General features: G+C 44.7%; 1 protein-coding gene across 1 annotated transcript; it reads left to right on the top strand.

The window, feature by feature from the left end:
* Window positions 1-1,868: 1,868 nt before the first annotated feature.
* On the top strand, window positions 1,869-11,487 carry Gja10 (gap junction protein alpha 10). The gene is made up of 2 exons (XM_075974629.1): window positions 1,869-3,308; window positions 11,449-11,487. Exons 1-2 carry the CDS (start codon window positions 1,869-1,871, stop codon window positions 11,485-11,487), a joined length of 1,479 nt encoding a protein of 492 aa, XP_075830744.1.
* The last annotated feature ends 1,184 nt before the right edge of the window (window positions 11,488-12,671 follow it).

The following is a 12,671-nucleotide window of genomic DNA, read 5'->3' on the forward strand; positions in this document are numbered from 1 at the left end:
TACACAGTCCCAGACTATAGGTATGTGTCTCCATATCCAGTCCACCACTTTTTTAATTTTTCTCTTTCTTTCTTTCAGAAGGAATTTCGTCATTTTTCATCAGGCTAGCCTTAAACTCTTGGTTTCAAATGATCCTTCTGCTTCTAGTAACTGGGACTACAGGAACACCAATAAGCCTGGTTATTATTTTAGGACTTTTATTGCCTACTCTTTCACATTTACTTTTTTCCTTTTTGTTTTTAGAGACAGGGTTTCTCTGTGTAGCCCTGACTGTTCTGGCACTCTCTCTGTAGACCAGGTCTCAAACTCAGAGACCCACTTGCTTCTGATTCCCAAGTGCTAGAATTAAAGGCCCATGCCACAATGCCTGGCTTACATTTAATATTTTAGTCCATCTGGAATTTAATTTTGTGTTGGGGGATTATAAAAATTTTAAAAATTATGTTTCACTTGAAATCTTTCTGGTTGGCATTCATTTTATCTTTTCAGTGTTGGTCCATCTTGTAGGTTAGTAGTAGCCTTTAGTGGTTAGTTATGGTGAGGGACCCGATATACCACACCTGTTGTTGAGTTTCGGCATCTGTGCAATGCTTAGGAAGCAGTAAGACTTCAGAAAATATTATTCAATAGATAAATTTTAAAATTAAAAATTGTGTCATATATTTTAATTTAATTATATTTCTTTTTTCTTATCTGTAAGCCTTCCACATATCAGAAATCTCAGGTTACTAATATCTTAACCTTGGAAAGCCCTATTTTTCCAGGATAAACAGCATAACTTGTGTATACCATTTACGCCTTGATTCTTTCCTAGATGACAAGCTCTCTGGAGAAACAGTTTATACTAACTATTTCAAGTTTGCAAGAATTCTATGAAGACCTGGCTTTCCAGATGTGTCTTTTTGGCACCGTTTCTGTGTCTGCCTACATTACCAGCACCCTGACCTGAAAGAGTTTCCAAGGATTCACTTGACTGACTTCTCTTTATGTATGGTTAATCTTCAGTGGCACCATGAACCATATATGACGCGAGCCTGCTTTGCTTTTCCTGTTGATAATTTGGTGGAAAGCTCATGGGAACATATTTTAAATTTTTGCATTGATACCTTCTGTGTAGATAGATCAAGATAACACAAGAGTCTCTACTTGCAGGAAGTACACTTTTTCAAGAAATGAGACAGAAAACACAAACATCACACAATTCTTCTACGCAACACACCAAATGAATGACTGTGGAATCTTAGGAAACGGAAAAGTCAGTGTGAGCTGGGCTGCTAGAGAAAAGTTCTAGAGGAGTCGAGCCTTACTTAAGATCATGTTAGGTGTGAGATAAATAGGTTTTTCAAATGAGTAGGAATATTATCAAGACTGTGGAATGCATTGTACAAATATGGAGACTCACAGGTATCCTAGAATGAACATGTGGGAGACAAGAGGATAAGAAGTAAACGAGTTAGATTAGTAAACGAGTTAGATTGTAGAGAGTTGGCATTTTGTCCAGAAACTGATATTCCTTGGAAAATTCCAGTTTCAAATATGAAGCAGAGATATCGGGAGTTGTGTTGACTTAAGCAAAGAGTCTGTGCTATTTATGAGCATTTGCCTTTGCAAGTTGTATTCTTCAGTCTTATTAACTTCTTTGTTTTCTTTCTTTAATATTTATTATGTATACAATATTCTGTCTGTGTGTATATCTGCAGGCCAGAAGAGGGCAGCAGACCTCATTAAAGATGGTTGTGAGCCACCATGTGGTTTCCGGGAATTGAACTCAGGACCTTTGGAAGAGCAGGCAATGCTCTTAACCACTGAGCCATCTCTCCAGCCCAACTTCTTTGTTTTCTGTGTATTTCAGATGTGACTTTCTAGCCATGGGGGATTGGAACTTACTAGGTGGCATTCTAGAGGAAGTTCACTCCCATTCAACTATCGTGGGGAAAATCTGGCTGACCATCCTCTTCATCTTCCGGATGTTGGTACTTGGTGTCGCTGCTGAGGATGTCTGGGATGATGAACAGTCCTTCTTTGCCTGCAACACCCAGCAGCCGGGTTGCAACAATATCTGCTACGATGATGCTTTTCCCATCTCTTTGATCAGATTCTGGGTTTTGCAGATCATCTTTGTGTCCTCCCCTTCTCTGGTGTACATGGGCCATGCACTTTATAGACTCAGGGACTTTGAGAAGCAAAGGCAGAAGAAGAAGTCACACCTTAGGGCCCAGATGGAGGACCCAGAGCTTGACTTGGAAGAGCAGCAAAGGGTAGAGAGGGAGCTGAGGAGACTCGAGGAGCAGAGAAGGATTCATAAAGTCCCTCTGAGAGGATGCCTGCTGCGTACTTACGTCTTACACATCCTAACCAGATCTTTGCTAGAAGTAGGGTTCATGTTAGGCCAATACATTCTCTATGGGTTTCAAATGCACCCCCTCTACAAATGCACCCGACCCCCTTGCCCCAATGCAGTGGACTGCTTTGTCTCCAGACCTACAGAGAAGACCATTTTCATGGTCTTTATGTACAGCATTGCTGCCCTCTCCTTGTTACTCAATATCCTGGAAATATTTCATCTGGGCGTCAGGAAAATCATGAGGGCACTTGACGGCAAGTCCAGCAGTGGGAACACTGAGCACGAAGCAGGCCTTCCATTCCATTCAACCAACTGCTCAGGGGCCCAGGCGTGTATGGTTTGCTCTTCTTTGCCTGAAAGATTCTCCCTACTTCCAGCCAACAATAAACAGCAGGTCATCCGAGTCAATATACCAAGGTCTAAAAGCACATGGCAAATTCAACACCCCAGGCAACATGATGTGGACGTCTCCTGTAGCAAAAGAGACTGGGCCGAGAAAGTTGCGAACAGTGGACAGCTCCATGTCCACAGCCCTTGTCCCCACGATGGCAGTGCCAGAATTCAGCACCCAGGACAGCAACCGTGCCAGTCCCTCTTTGGCTCCAAGAACGCAAGGTCTCAGTCCTGGGTAGGTACAATGACAGCTTCTCCCCACTGCCCACCATCTACATTAGGAACCTGGGAGAGATCCCAGGGCCCAGAGGCCTCAGGCAAACCTCTTGCAGATCTTCAAAGTCACTTCCAAGGCAGCGATGGCAGCGCGCGCGAGAGTGGGGTCTGGGTAGACAGACTCGGCCCAGGCAGTCGCAAGGCCAGCTTTCTGTCCAGGATGCTGTCAGAAAAGGGACAACTGCACAGCGACTCAGGAAGCTCGAGGTCTCTGAATAGCTCCTGCTTGGATTTTCCACAAAGGGAAAACAGCCCTTCGCCTCTCCCATCAACCACTGGGCACAGAGCATCCATGGTAAGTAAAGGCAGCCATGTTCATCCACCTCCTCACTCTTCCCCTTTCATCCGACATGGGATATATGTAGATGGGTATTAAAAGAGAGGTGAGTTGAGAGAGAAGTTAATTTATGGAAAAGCAAATTCATTCATTCATTCCATTCAGTTAAGCTCAGTTCACTCAATTAGTAAATACATTTCCTGAAACGTTACACTAATAGTTAAGTGATGGGTATGGTTAGGGTACCATCTCCTCACTGAAGCCCCCAGAACACAGCTGTGAGAGCGAGTCAGCTGAAAGTGCTGTGTTGGTAAAAACTGCTGTGACAGTGGGGCCAATGGGCTGAGGAAGAAGCAGCTGATTCTAAAACTGCTGGTCGCGGACACTCCAGAGTGAAGTTACTTTGAAATGCATCCTGAAAGATGTTTCTTTAGAGCCAAGAAAACTGTGGCCCATGGAAGGCTGGAGCACTAGAAATGTAAAGACAAACCCCTATAGCTGGTGTCTCTCGGGGAGCAGCTCTGGGAGGCCAGAGCACAAAATAGTATGAGGGATCCAGAGACAGAGATGGCCAGAGAAGTGGGCATGAAGGCCTTGCAGGGAGGCAATGCAGAGCCGTCAGAGGGTGTGAAGAAGAGCTGAGGAGGAGGTTCAGTTGGTAAAAAATGCATTATGGTAGCAACAATGCATGCGCCCCAGGTAAAGGGTAAGTCTTACTTAAGAAATGGGTCTAAGAACACTAAAACCTGCAGTACTGATACTACCTCTGTTAAAGACAAGTTTCGCTGGAGAACTGGATGCATAGCGATCAGTGTTCTCCTGAATATCTGTGTGTTCATAATAACATTCAGAGCTTACCACTAGTTTCAGCTGGCTATCGTAAAAGACTTGTATTTACCAATTAATGTCTTTCCTTGACTTATCACTGGATAGGTTCTAGAAAAGGTTAGCTAATAAAGCAATGACACAAAAAGTATGTGTATGTTCATGCATGTACTTATTTGTGTGTGTGTGTGTGTAGTGTGTGTGTGTTGGTAGAGGTGCTGGGAGGATGGTTCAATCAGTAAAGCACTCACAGAGTTCCAATCCCCAATCCCCACATATTTGCTGGAGTCACAAAAATGCATTTGTCATCCCAGCTCTGGGGAGACAGTAGGCTCTTTGAGGTTTCTTGGCCTGCTAGTCCTGCCAAATCAAAGATCTCTATGTTTAATGAGAGAACCCATCTTAAAAAATAAGGTGGAGAGTGATAGAAAAAGATATTCTCTATTGATCTTTATCCTCTTCACTGTGCATGAACACACACACAACACATACAGACTCACAGGAACACACGCACACACTTGAAGAGAAAGCTCTGTCCGTCAGCATGAACACACACTCAACACATACAGACTCACAGGCACACACGCACACACTTGAAGAGAAAGCTCTGTCCATCAAAGTGTAGAGAATGACTCAGAGTAGGTGTCATTTCCAAGCTTGAGTTGCCCTCATCTAAGCAAGGAGGCCGTACGCTGTTGATTTAATGCCTCTGGCAGCAAAGGCCAGATAGTTCACTAAGTCCAGAACTAGCACTACACTGGTTTTAATTTTGTTCTCTGAAAAGCCACTGTGAGAGTAATGGCCCACGGGCATCATAAAGGACAGTGAATATCTATTTGATTACTTTGTGATTCAGTAACAGAGGATGGCATTTGTTTTAATGATTGCTCTGAAGAGTCAGGTTTGTTTTTGTTTCCATAAAATGAAAACCTCTCTAAGTTTGAGGGGACCCTTAATTGAGCTCACTTGGTTGAACTCACACCTATATTTCTTCTTTGTTTTACTCTCTGTGCCAATGAATGCATCCTTCTGGGCCAGTTCAAACTTCCTTTGTATTTATAGGAACCATGTTAGTATACTAAAGCAGAACTGGACGAGGACTCTCCTTAGACTTTTACTAGAAAGCTTCTCTCAAACCAATACTATGCTTAGGATCAGTGTATGAGCCTTGACATCCTAAGCCAAATCACAACAAGGATCTTAGTTGTGCACACATATTAAAGTCATCTTGGTACTTGAAAGATTTTATGCTCAGAACTCACCCAGTTGTAACACCCAGAAGCCCTGGGGGTGGGGCATAGACAGACATCAGTATTTTTAAGACTCCTGTGGTAATTGTAACGTGCGGCACAGGCTAAAATCATTGCTTTAGAGGAATTTTATTGGCAAGTCTCCCTTCTCATCTGCACTGGGGAAGTCAGCAAGACAACATTCATCAGCTTTCTTGCACCTCCTTCCGTCGGAGACATCGCAGTTAGCAGGGATTTTCATGCTTCAGTTCCTCTTCTGGACGGCAAAGCTCAGAGTCCCAGAGAAAAGATGAAATGGATAGGCCATTTTTCACCTTTTATTCTTCCCCACATGGACTTAATTGCAATTTGCATATAAAAATAGTGCCAAATAGCTTGAACTGAGGAAAAAGCACTACCAACCTCTTTATAAACACAAGACACAGGATGAGGATACAGGCGAATGGTAGAGCATTTGCCTTGTATGCACCAGGCTCTGCAAGAACAACATCAAGATCACCCCAAACAAGACATGGAAATCTAATCAGGCATTGTATTTGTCACTGGTCATTACTGAGATGAAATACCTTAGAGAGGCTGACTTCATAAGGAAAAGAATTCCACTTAGCTCACAGCTATAGATGTTCAAAGCCATGGCTCCAGCTCCAGCCAGCTCTGGTGAGGGTGATCCAGCTTTGCCATATCTTCAACGCAAGCGCATGTTTAAGGAACATCTTGAAACAGAAACCAAACAGAAACTGGGATCCATAATCTCTCACGAGGCTTCCCAACAAAGAAAAGTCTAGAACCAGATGGATTCACTGTTGAGTTTCCCTAGACTGGATTGGGACACAACAAAGAGAAACCAACTTCTCCAATGAACATAGATGTAAACATTCTCAATAAAATATTTTCTGCCAGGCGGTGGTGGTGCACGCCTTTAATCCCAGCACTCGGGAGGCAGAGGCAGGCGTATCTCTGTGAGTTTGAGGCCAGCCTGGTCTACAAGAGCTAGTTCCAGGACAGGCACCAAAACTTCACAGAAACCCTGTCTCGAAAATAAAAAAAAAATTTCAAATCAATTTTAAGATACATTTGAATATTTATTTATTATGTATACAATATTCTGTCTGTGTGTATGCCTGAAGGCCAGAAGAGGGCACCAGACCCCATTACAGATGGTTTTGAGCCACCATGTGGTTGCTGGGAATTGAACTCAGGACCTTTGGAAGAGCAGGCAATGCTCTTAACCTCTGAGCCATCTCTCCAGCCCTTAAGATACATTTGAAAGATCATAACAAAGAAGGTAGGGGCTGACACACCCAGCACTTGGGAAGTAGAGGCAGCTGGATCTCTGAATTTAAGGCTAACCCGGTCTATAGAACAAGTTCCCCATGATAGCTAGGGCTACACTGAGAAACACTTTATCAAATAATAATAATAATAAAAAACCAAAAAAATCATACACTCTATAGATAGAACAATCACTGTTTTCCACAGCGATTTCTTCAAGGTCTAAGTACTTCTAGAAAACAACTATTCATCTTGATGTGTACCCTGGATACAGTGGAAAACAATGACTTCATTCTAATGTTCACCCTAGGTAAGATGACTCTCCTAGACTTGCTACGGCAACATAATGTGTGGTCTATATACATAATGGAATTTTTTTTTTAAATTTAAGATTAGTTTATTTTTATTTTTTTATTTTTTTTTTAATTTATTTATTTATTAAAGATTTCTGTCTCTTCCCCGCCACCGCCTCCCATTTCCCTCCCCCTCCCCCAATTAAGTCTCCCCCCAGCCCGAAAAGCAATCAGGGTTCCCTGTCCTGTGGGAAGTCCAGGGAACCTCCACCTCCATCCAGGTCTAGTAAGCTGAGCATCCAACCTGCCTAGGCTCCCACAAAGCCAGTGCGTGCAGTAGGATCAGAAACCCATTGCCATTGTTCTTGAGTTCTCAGTAGTCCTCATTGTCCGCTATGTTCAGAGAGTCCGGTTTTATCCCAGGCTTTTCCAGACCCAGGCCAGCTGGCCTTGGTGAGTTCCCAATAGAACATCCCCATTGTTTCAGTGTGTGGGTGCACCCCTCGCGGTCCTGAGTTCCATGCTCGTGCTCTCTCTCCTTCTGCTCCTGATTTGGACCTTGAGATTTCAGTCCTGTGCTCCAATTTGGGTCTCTGTCTCTGTCTCCTTTCATCGCTTGCTGAAGGTTAATATTCAGGAGGATGCCTATATGTTTTTCTTTGGGTTCTCCTTATTTAGCTTCTCTAGGATCACTAATTATAAGCTCAATGTCCTTGGTTTTACATAATGGAATTTTGTGCAGGTGTAAAGAAAAGTGAAATCATGACAACTGGAACTCATTACAGTGAGTGATGGAAGCCAGAGTCAGAAAGCCAAATGTCACATTTTATCTCACACGCATAACCCAGATTTGAATTTATATATACATGAATATATATGCATATTTATATATGTGTTTGTAGGTCATGGAACTAGAAAAGAAAAGGAAGAATTCACAAAGGGAAGTGGGAAGGAAAGAGGGTAACGCAGGATAGGTAAGAGGAAAGCAGAAGGGGACTCACGGGGAGAAGAGAGGGAACGGGCTGAAGTTGGAGAGAGGAATGGGGGCAGGAAACAAATGAGAACAAGGTATAATGCCACACATGTGCCAGGATGCCACGATGAAGCCTAATTCTTTGTACGCTAACATAAAAAAATAGTTTAAAAAATAAACACAATAAGATGTACAATAATAAAAAACCTCTAAAAAGGGGAACGTGTGTGTGTGTGGGGGGTGGCACCATGACCCACAATGTGAAGGGGCGTGGTCGATCAGTATTTAGAATTAACCAGACCAGTTTGATAGATTTAGCTCTTAATAAACGGAAGAAAGAGAACTTACAAACCCAGGGTTCCAGCAATCCAGGAGCGCAGGGAACAAAAGAGGAAGAGGCAAGCTCACCTGGATGTTTTATCTGTTTTTTTTTTTTTTTTGGCGGGACACATACACCCTAAACAGAATGTGATTGGCTGAAGTTCCCCATCAACAATGAGTTGAGCCTCCCACCTCTAACACTAATTAAGACAATGCCCTACAGGCTTGCCTGCAGCCCAGTCTTCTGGAGGCATTTTCTCAATTGCGGTTCCCATCCCTTCTGTCCAATTACTATAGTTTGAGTCAAATTGACATAAAACTAGCCAGCAAAGAAGGAAATTTTTTTACCTCAAAAATTTTTTTTCGGGGCTGGAGAGATGGCTCAGCGGTTAAGAGCATTGCCTGCTCTTCCAGAGGTCCTGAGTTCAATTCCCGGCAACCACATGGTGGCTCACAACCATCTGTAATGAGGTCTGGTGCCCTCTTCTGGCCTGCAGACATACACACAGACAGAATATTGTATGCATAATAAATAAATAAATATTAAAAAAAATTTTTCTTTTTGGTTTTTGAGATAGGGTTTCTCTGTGTAGCTTTGGAGCCTGTTCCGGAACTCATTCTGTAGACCAGGCTGGTCTCAAACTCACAGAGACACGGCTGTCTCAGTCTCTTGAGTGCTGGGGTTAAAGGTGTGCACTGTCACCACCTGGCTCAATTTGTTTTCTCTTGAGACAAGATCTCTCCACAAAACGTTGGCTCTCCCAGAACTCATCCTGCAGACAAGGCCAGCCTGGAACTCTCAGAGATCCACTTGCCTCTGCCTGCCAAGTGCTGGGATTAAAGAGTGTGCCACCAAATCCGGGTGTCTCTACATTATTATTATTATGTTTTTACATTTCAAATTCTGTTTTTGTTTTTTTTAATTTTTCCCATTTTTATTGATTCTTTGGGAGTTTCACATCATGCTCCCCAATCCCATTCATCTCCTAGTCCCTCCATATCTACCCCTCATTCCTGTAGTGCCTCCCTAAGGAGAGCTAAAAAAGAATTAAAATAAGATAAAAATAAACAATAATAAAAAGATAAAATCAAGAAAAACACTCCGTTCCTCTTTCCCACCTCTCCATCACCTCTTCATTCACTGGCATTGGGAGCTGCTGTGTGTCATGCAGTAGACCCTTTTGTCCAAACAGCTTTTCTTGCAAATGTTCATTGTGTAATGAGTTACTGGTCAGGGTCAAGGCCTCTGGCTTTGGTGCACCATCAGTACTGGACCCTCACCGACACTCCTCTCTGATATCCTGCTGCTGTTGCCCAAGTCATGGGGATCCTGTGGCTGTGGTTTTACCCGACTAGTCCCTTCACACACTCCAACAGATGGGGTAGGTGTTGGGGTATACCAATTCTGACCCTGGATGTGTGCTTGGGTCTGCTCAGCATTATTAATAAGGATATTTGAAGGGAGATTTGTTATGGTTTATTAAACTTCTGGCCTGCAATCTTTCATAATTTATCAATTGCTAAAGAGGAGGAAAAAGGAGGAGGAAGAAAACAGAACGAGTGAAGATGGGTCCCCCACTTTAGTGAGCACCTGGCTGTAGTCTAGAATGGCTTCCTTGTTGGTCAGCCATGATCATTTCCATTTTTTGGGTAAGGAAATGAGTTACTTGTACCAAGCAGCACAATTAGATTTGGAGAGACATAGTTCTTGGGACCCTGGTGTGTCCCTCTGTTAGTGTGGGGGACAGCAGCGGGTAAGGGACAGAGAGAGCTTGGTAAGGAGAGTTTATTTAGTGGGAGGGTATGGGATGGTAGGGTGTGTAGGAGGGAGAGAGAAATAGAGGGACACAGAGAGAGGGAAAGTGAGAAAGAAGGGAATGGGGAGAGAGAGACAGAAAGCTGCCTCCTCAGAAGGACAGTGGGCAGAGGGAAAGGAGCCCAGGTGGGCTCAGTTGGGAAGGAGAGAGGGAGGGATGGAGGGAGGAAGAGAGGAAGGAAGGGAGGGAGGGACAGGGTACTTTGGTGACAGGGCAGGCTAGCATAAAAATCCTAACAGTTAGGGCTAATTTTGTTGTAAGGATATCTGCTTCAATCCAAGTTCAACCTGATCCTTGCTCATCCTGCAGAGGCCATAAGAGGGCTTTGGACCCCTGAAGCTGGAGTTATAGATGGCTGGGAGCCAGGTGACATGGGTGCTGGGAACTGAATGCTAGTTCTCTGCAAGAGCGGCAAGTGCCCTTAGCCACCGAGCCATCGCTCCAAACCCAAATCCAGCATTCTATATTTGAATTACTTTCTGTATAAACTGAGGGTTTTGGCACCAATGTAGAAACTGAGGCCATGACTGCCCTAAGGTATGGTAGAGGGGAAGGTTTTTACTGTACACATGAGAAAGTGTACAGCCAGAGGCATCTGGGAGAGTTCAGAGCAAAGAGAGAAAGCAGTATAAGGAACACAACAGACTGGGTGTGGTCATGAGGTGCGGGTGGGGGCTAAGATCGGGAGAAAGGAAGACAGAGAGTACAGGCCAAGGAGAGCAAGGAGGGGGTCTAAGAGAGTGCAGAGCTGAAAAGGAAGGGTTATAAAGGAAAGAGAAGATAGGGGAGGAAAACCCACAACCTGGAGAAGTTTAGGGCAGGGGTGGGGTGAGAGAGGTACAGAGAGCCACAGGTGTCTGTGACGAACCCGAGGAAGTCTGGAAGCCGGCATGAGCTTTGGCACACTAACAGGCACCACAGCCATTTGTCCTGAGTTACTTTTTTGTGCATTAGTTTTCCTAGACAGGGTTCCTCTGTGTAGCTCTGGCTGTCCTGGAACTTGCTCTGTAGACATGGCAAAGTGCTGAGATTAAAGGCGTGGGCCACCACCCGGCTCGTCCTGAGTTTCTTTGGACCTGACACTTTCCCCTTTGAAGAGCAGGCTAATTGAAGAATAGTTACAGTGGAGTTGGAGAGAAGGCTGACCCGCGCTTTAGGTCTGACATTTGGACAGACAATAGAGGGAAGAGGAGAAAGACAAGGCTGTTGCAGGCGGGAGTCAGTCCTTTCCTGCTAAGGTTAGTGGGCGGAACCCTTTCCATGCTGCACTTCCGGGATGGGCGAACTGTACAGACCTACACTGTGCAGCAGGCTTTGGATCCCTGCTGTTTGTGATGCAAATCTCCGAGTGGATGGGTAGAATTGATGTCACAAGCTTTTTGAGTCTATTTTTTAATTCTCTTTCAGAACATGCTTCTAGAACTTTCATCTATTATGAAAAAATAATCCACCAAGAGTCCTTGCCATCTGCAGGATGGAAGCTATGCCTTGACCATCTCCAGCTGGAAGAACTCCGCACTGCTGGCTAGGGTGTTTGGCTCTGGAGTGTCTTCCCAGGCCCGCGTGTTAAAGGCTTGATCTTGGAGACTGTGGAGCCTTCAAGAGGCCCTCGTGAGAACTCGTAGGTCACCAGAGATGTGCCCTTGAAGGAAATGTGGGATTGCAGCCCCTCTCCTTTTTCTTTCTCATTCATTCCTTCATTCATTCCTTCATTCACTTTCCCTCCCTCCCTCCCTCCCTTCCTTCTTTCCTTCCTTCCTTCCTTCCTGGAGCTCTCTACTTAGCTCGGGCTGTCCTGGAACTCGAATGTAGAGCGGTCTGTCCTCTAACTCAGAGATTCACCTGCTTCTCCCTCTCAAGTGCTGGGGCTAAAGGCATGGTTACCATGTCTAGCTCCCTTCTCTTTTCTTTTGCATTCTGGCTACAAGGTAAGTTTTGTCACGCGCTCCCTCCAAGACTTGCTGCCACACCACAGCCCCCAAAACGATGAGTTCAACTGGCCATGGGCTGAAACCTCTAAACCTGCAAGCCAACACAACCCTTTCCACTTTGTAAGTTATTTATCTTGGGTCTTTGTTATAGTTGCAGTGAGTGCTGGGTGTACAGGTTCACCTCTGCTGGAGCCCCTTCCTGGGGTTGGAGGCAGCCTCTTTCAGCTTGGCCTGCTCACGGGGCTTGAGGTGGGTGTGAAGATCCCCTAGGGAGGAATGATGAGACACAAAGATCTACAGACAACTGTGCAGAGCTCCTGCCCTGAGGATTAGAATGCCCTCCCCCTTCCCCACTCCCAGCAGCCCAGTGAGACACCCAAAATCTGCAGCAGCAGACAGGGATCCCTCTAACATGGCTCCAGAGCAAGCTGGAGGCTCCAAACTCAACCTGGGCTTGAACCTATTTCATGTCTGTAAGGGAAAGGCCGACAAGAAACTGACCATGTGATGTCTCTCATCAGTTTGTTTTGTGAACGTGAAGCAATGCTGTAGAAATTCAGCAATGACTTAAACCCTGGGCCAGCGCATCCATGACCTGATTATACTCCTGCTGCTGCCGCTCATTGTCAGTGACAGCAAATGTTGACCGTGACCCCAAAATTACCTCCAGGGGTTACCAGGAGGTACTGTCTATCTAGG

This window comes from Microtus pennsylvanicus, chromosome 5 (genome assembly GCF_037038515.1).
Source record: "Microtus pennsylvanicus isolate mMicPen1 chromosome 5, mMicPen1.hap1, whole genome shotgun sequence".
In the NCBI taxonomy this organism is placed as follows: Eukaryota; Metazoa; Chordata; class Mammalia; order Rodentia; family Cricetidae; genus Microtus; species Microtus pennsylvanicus.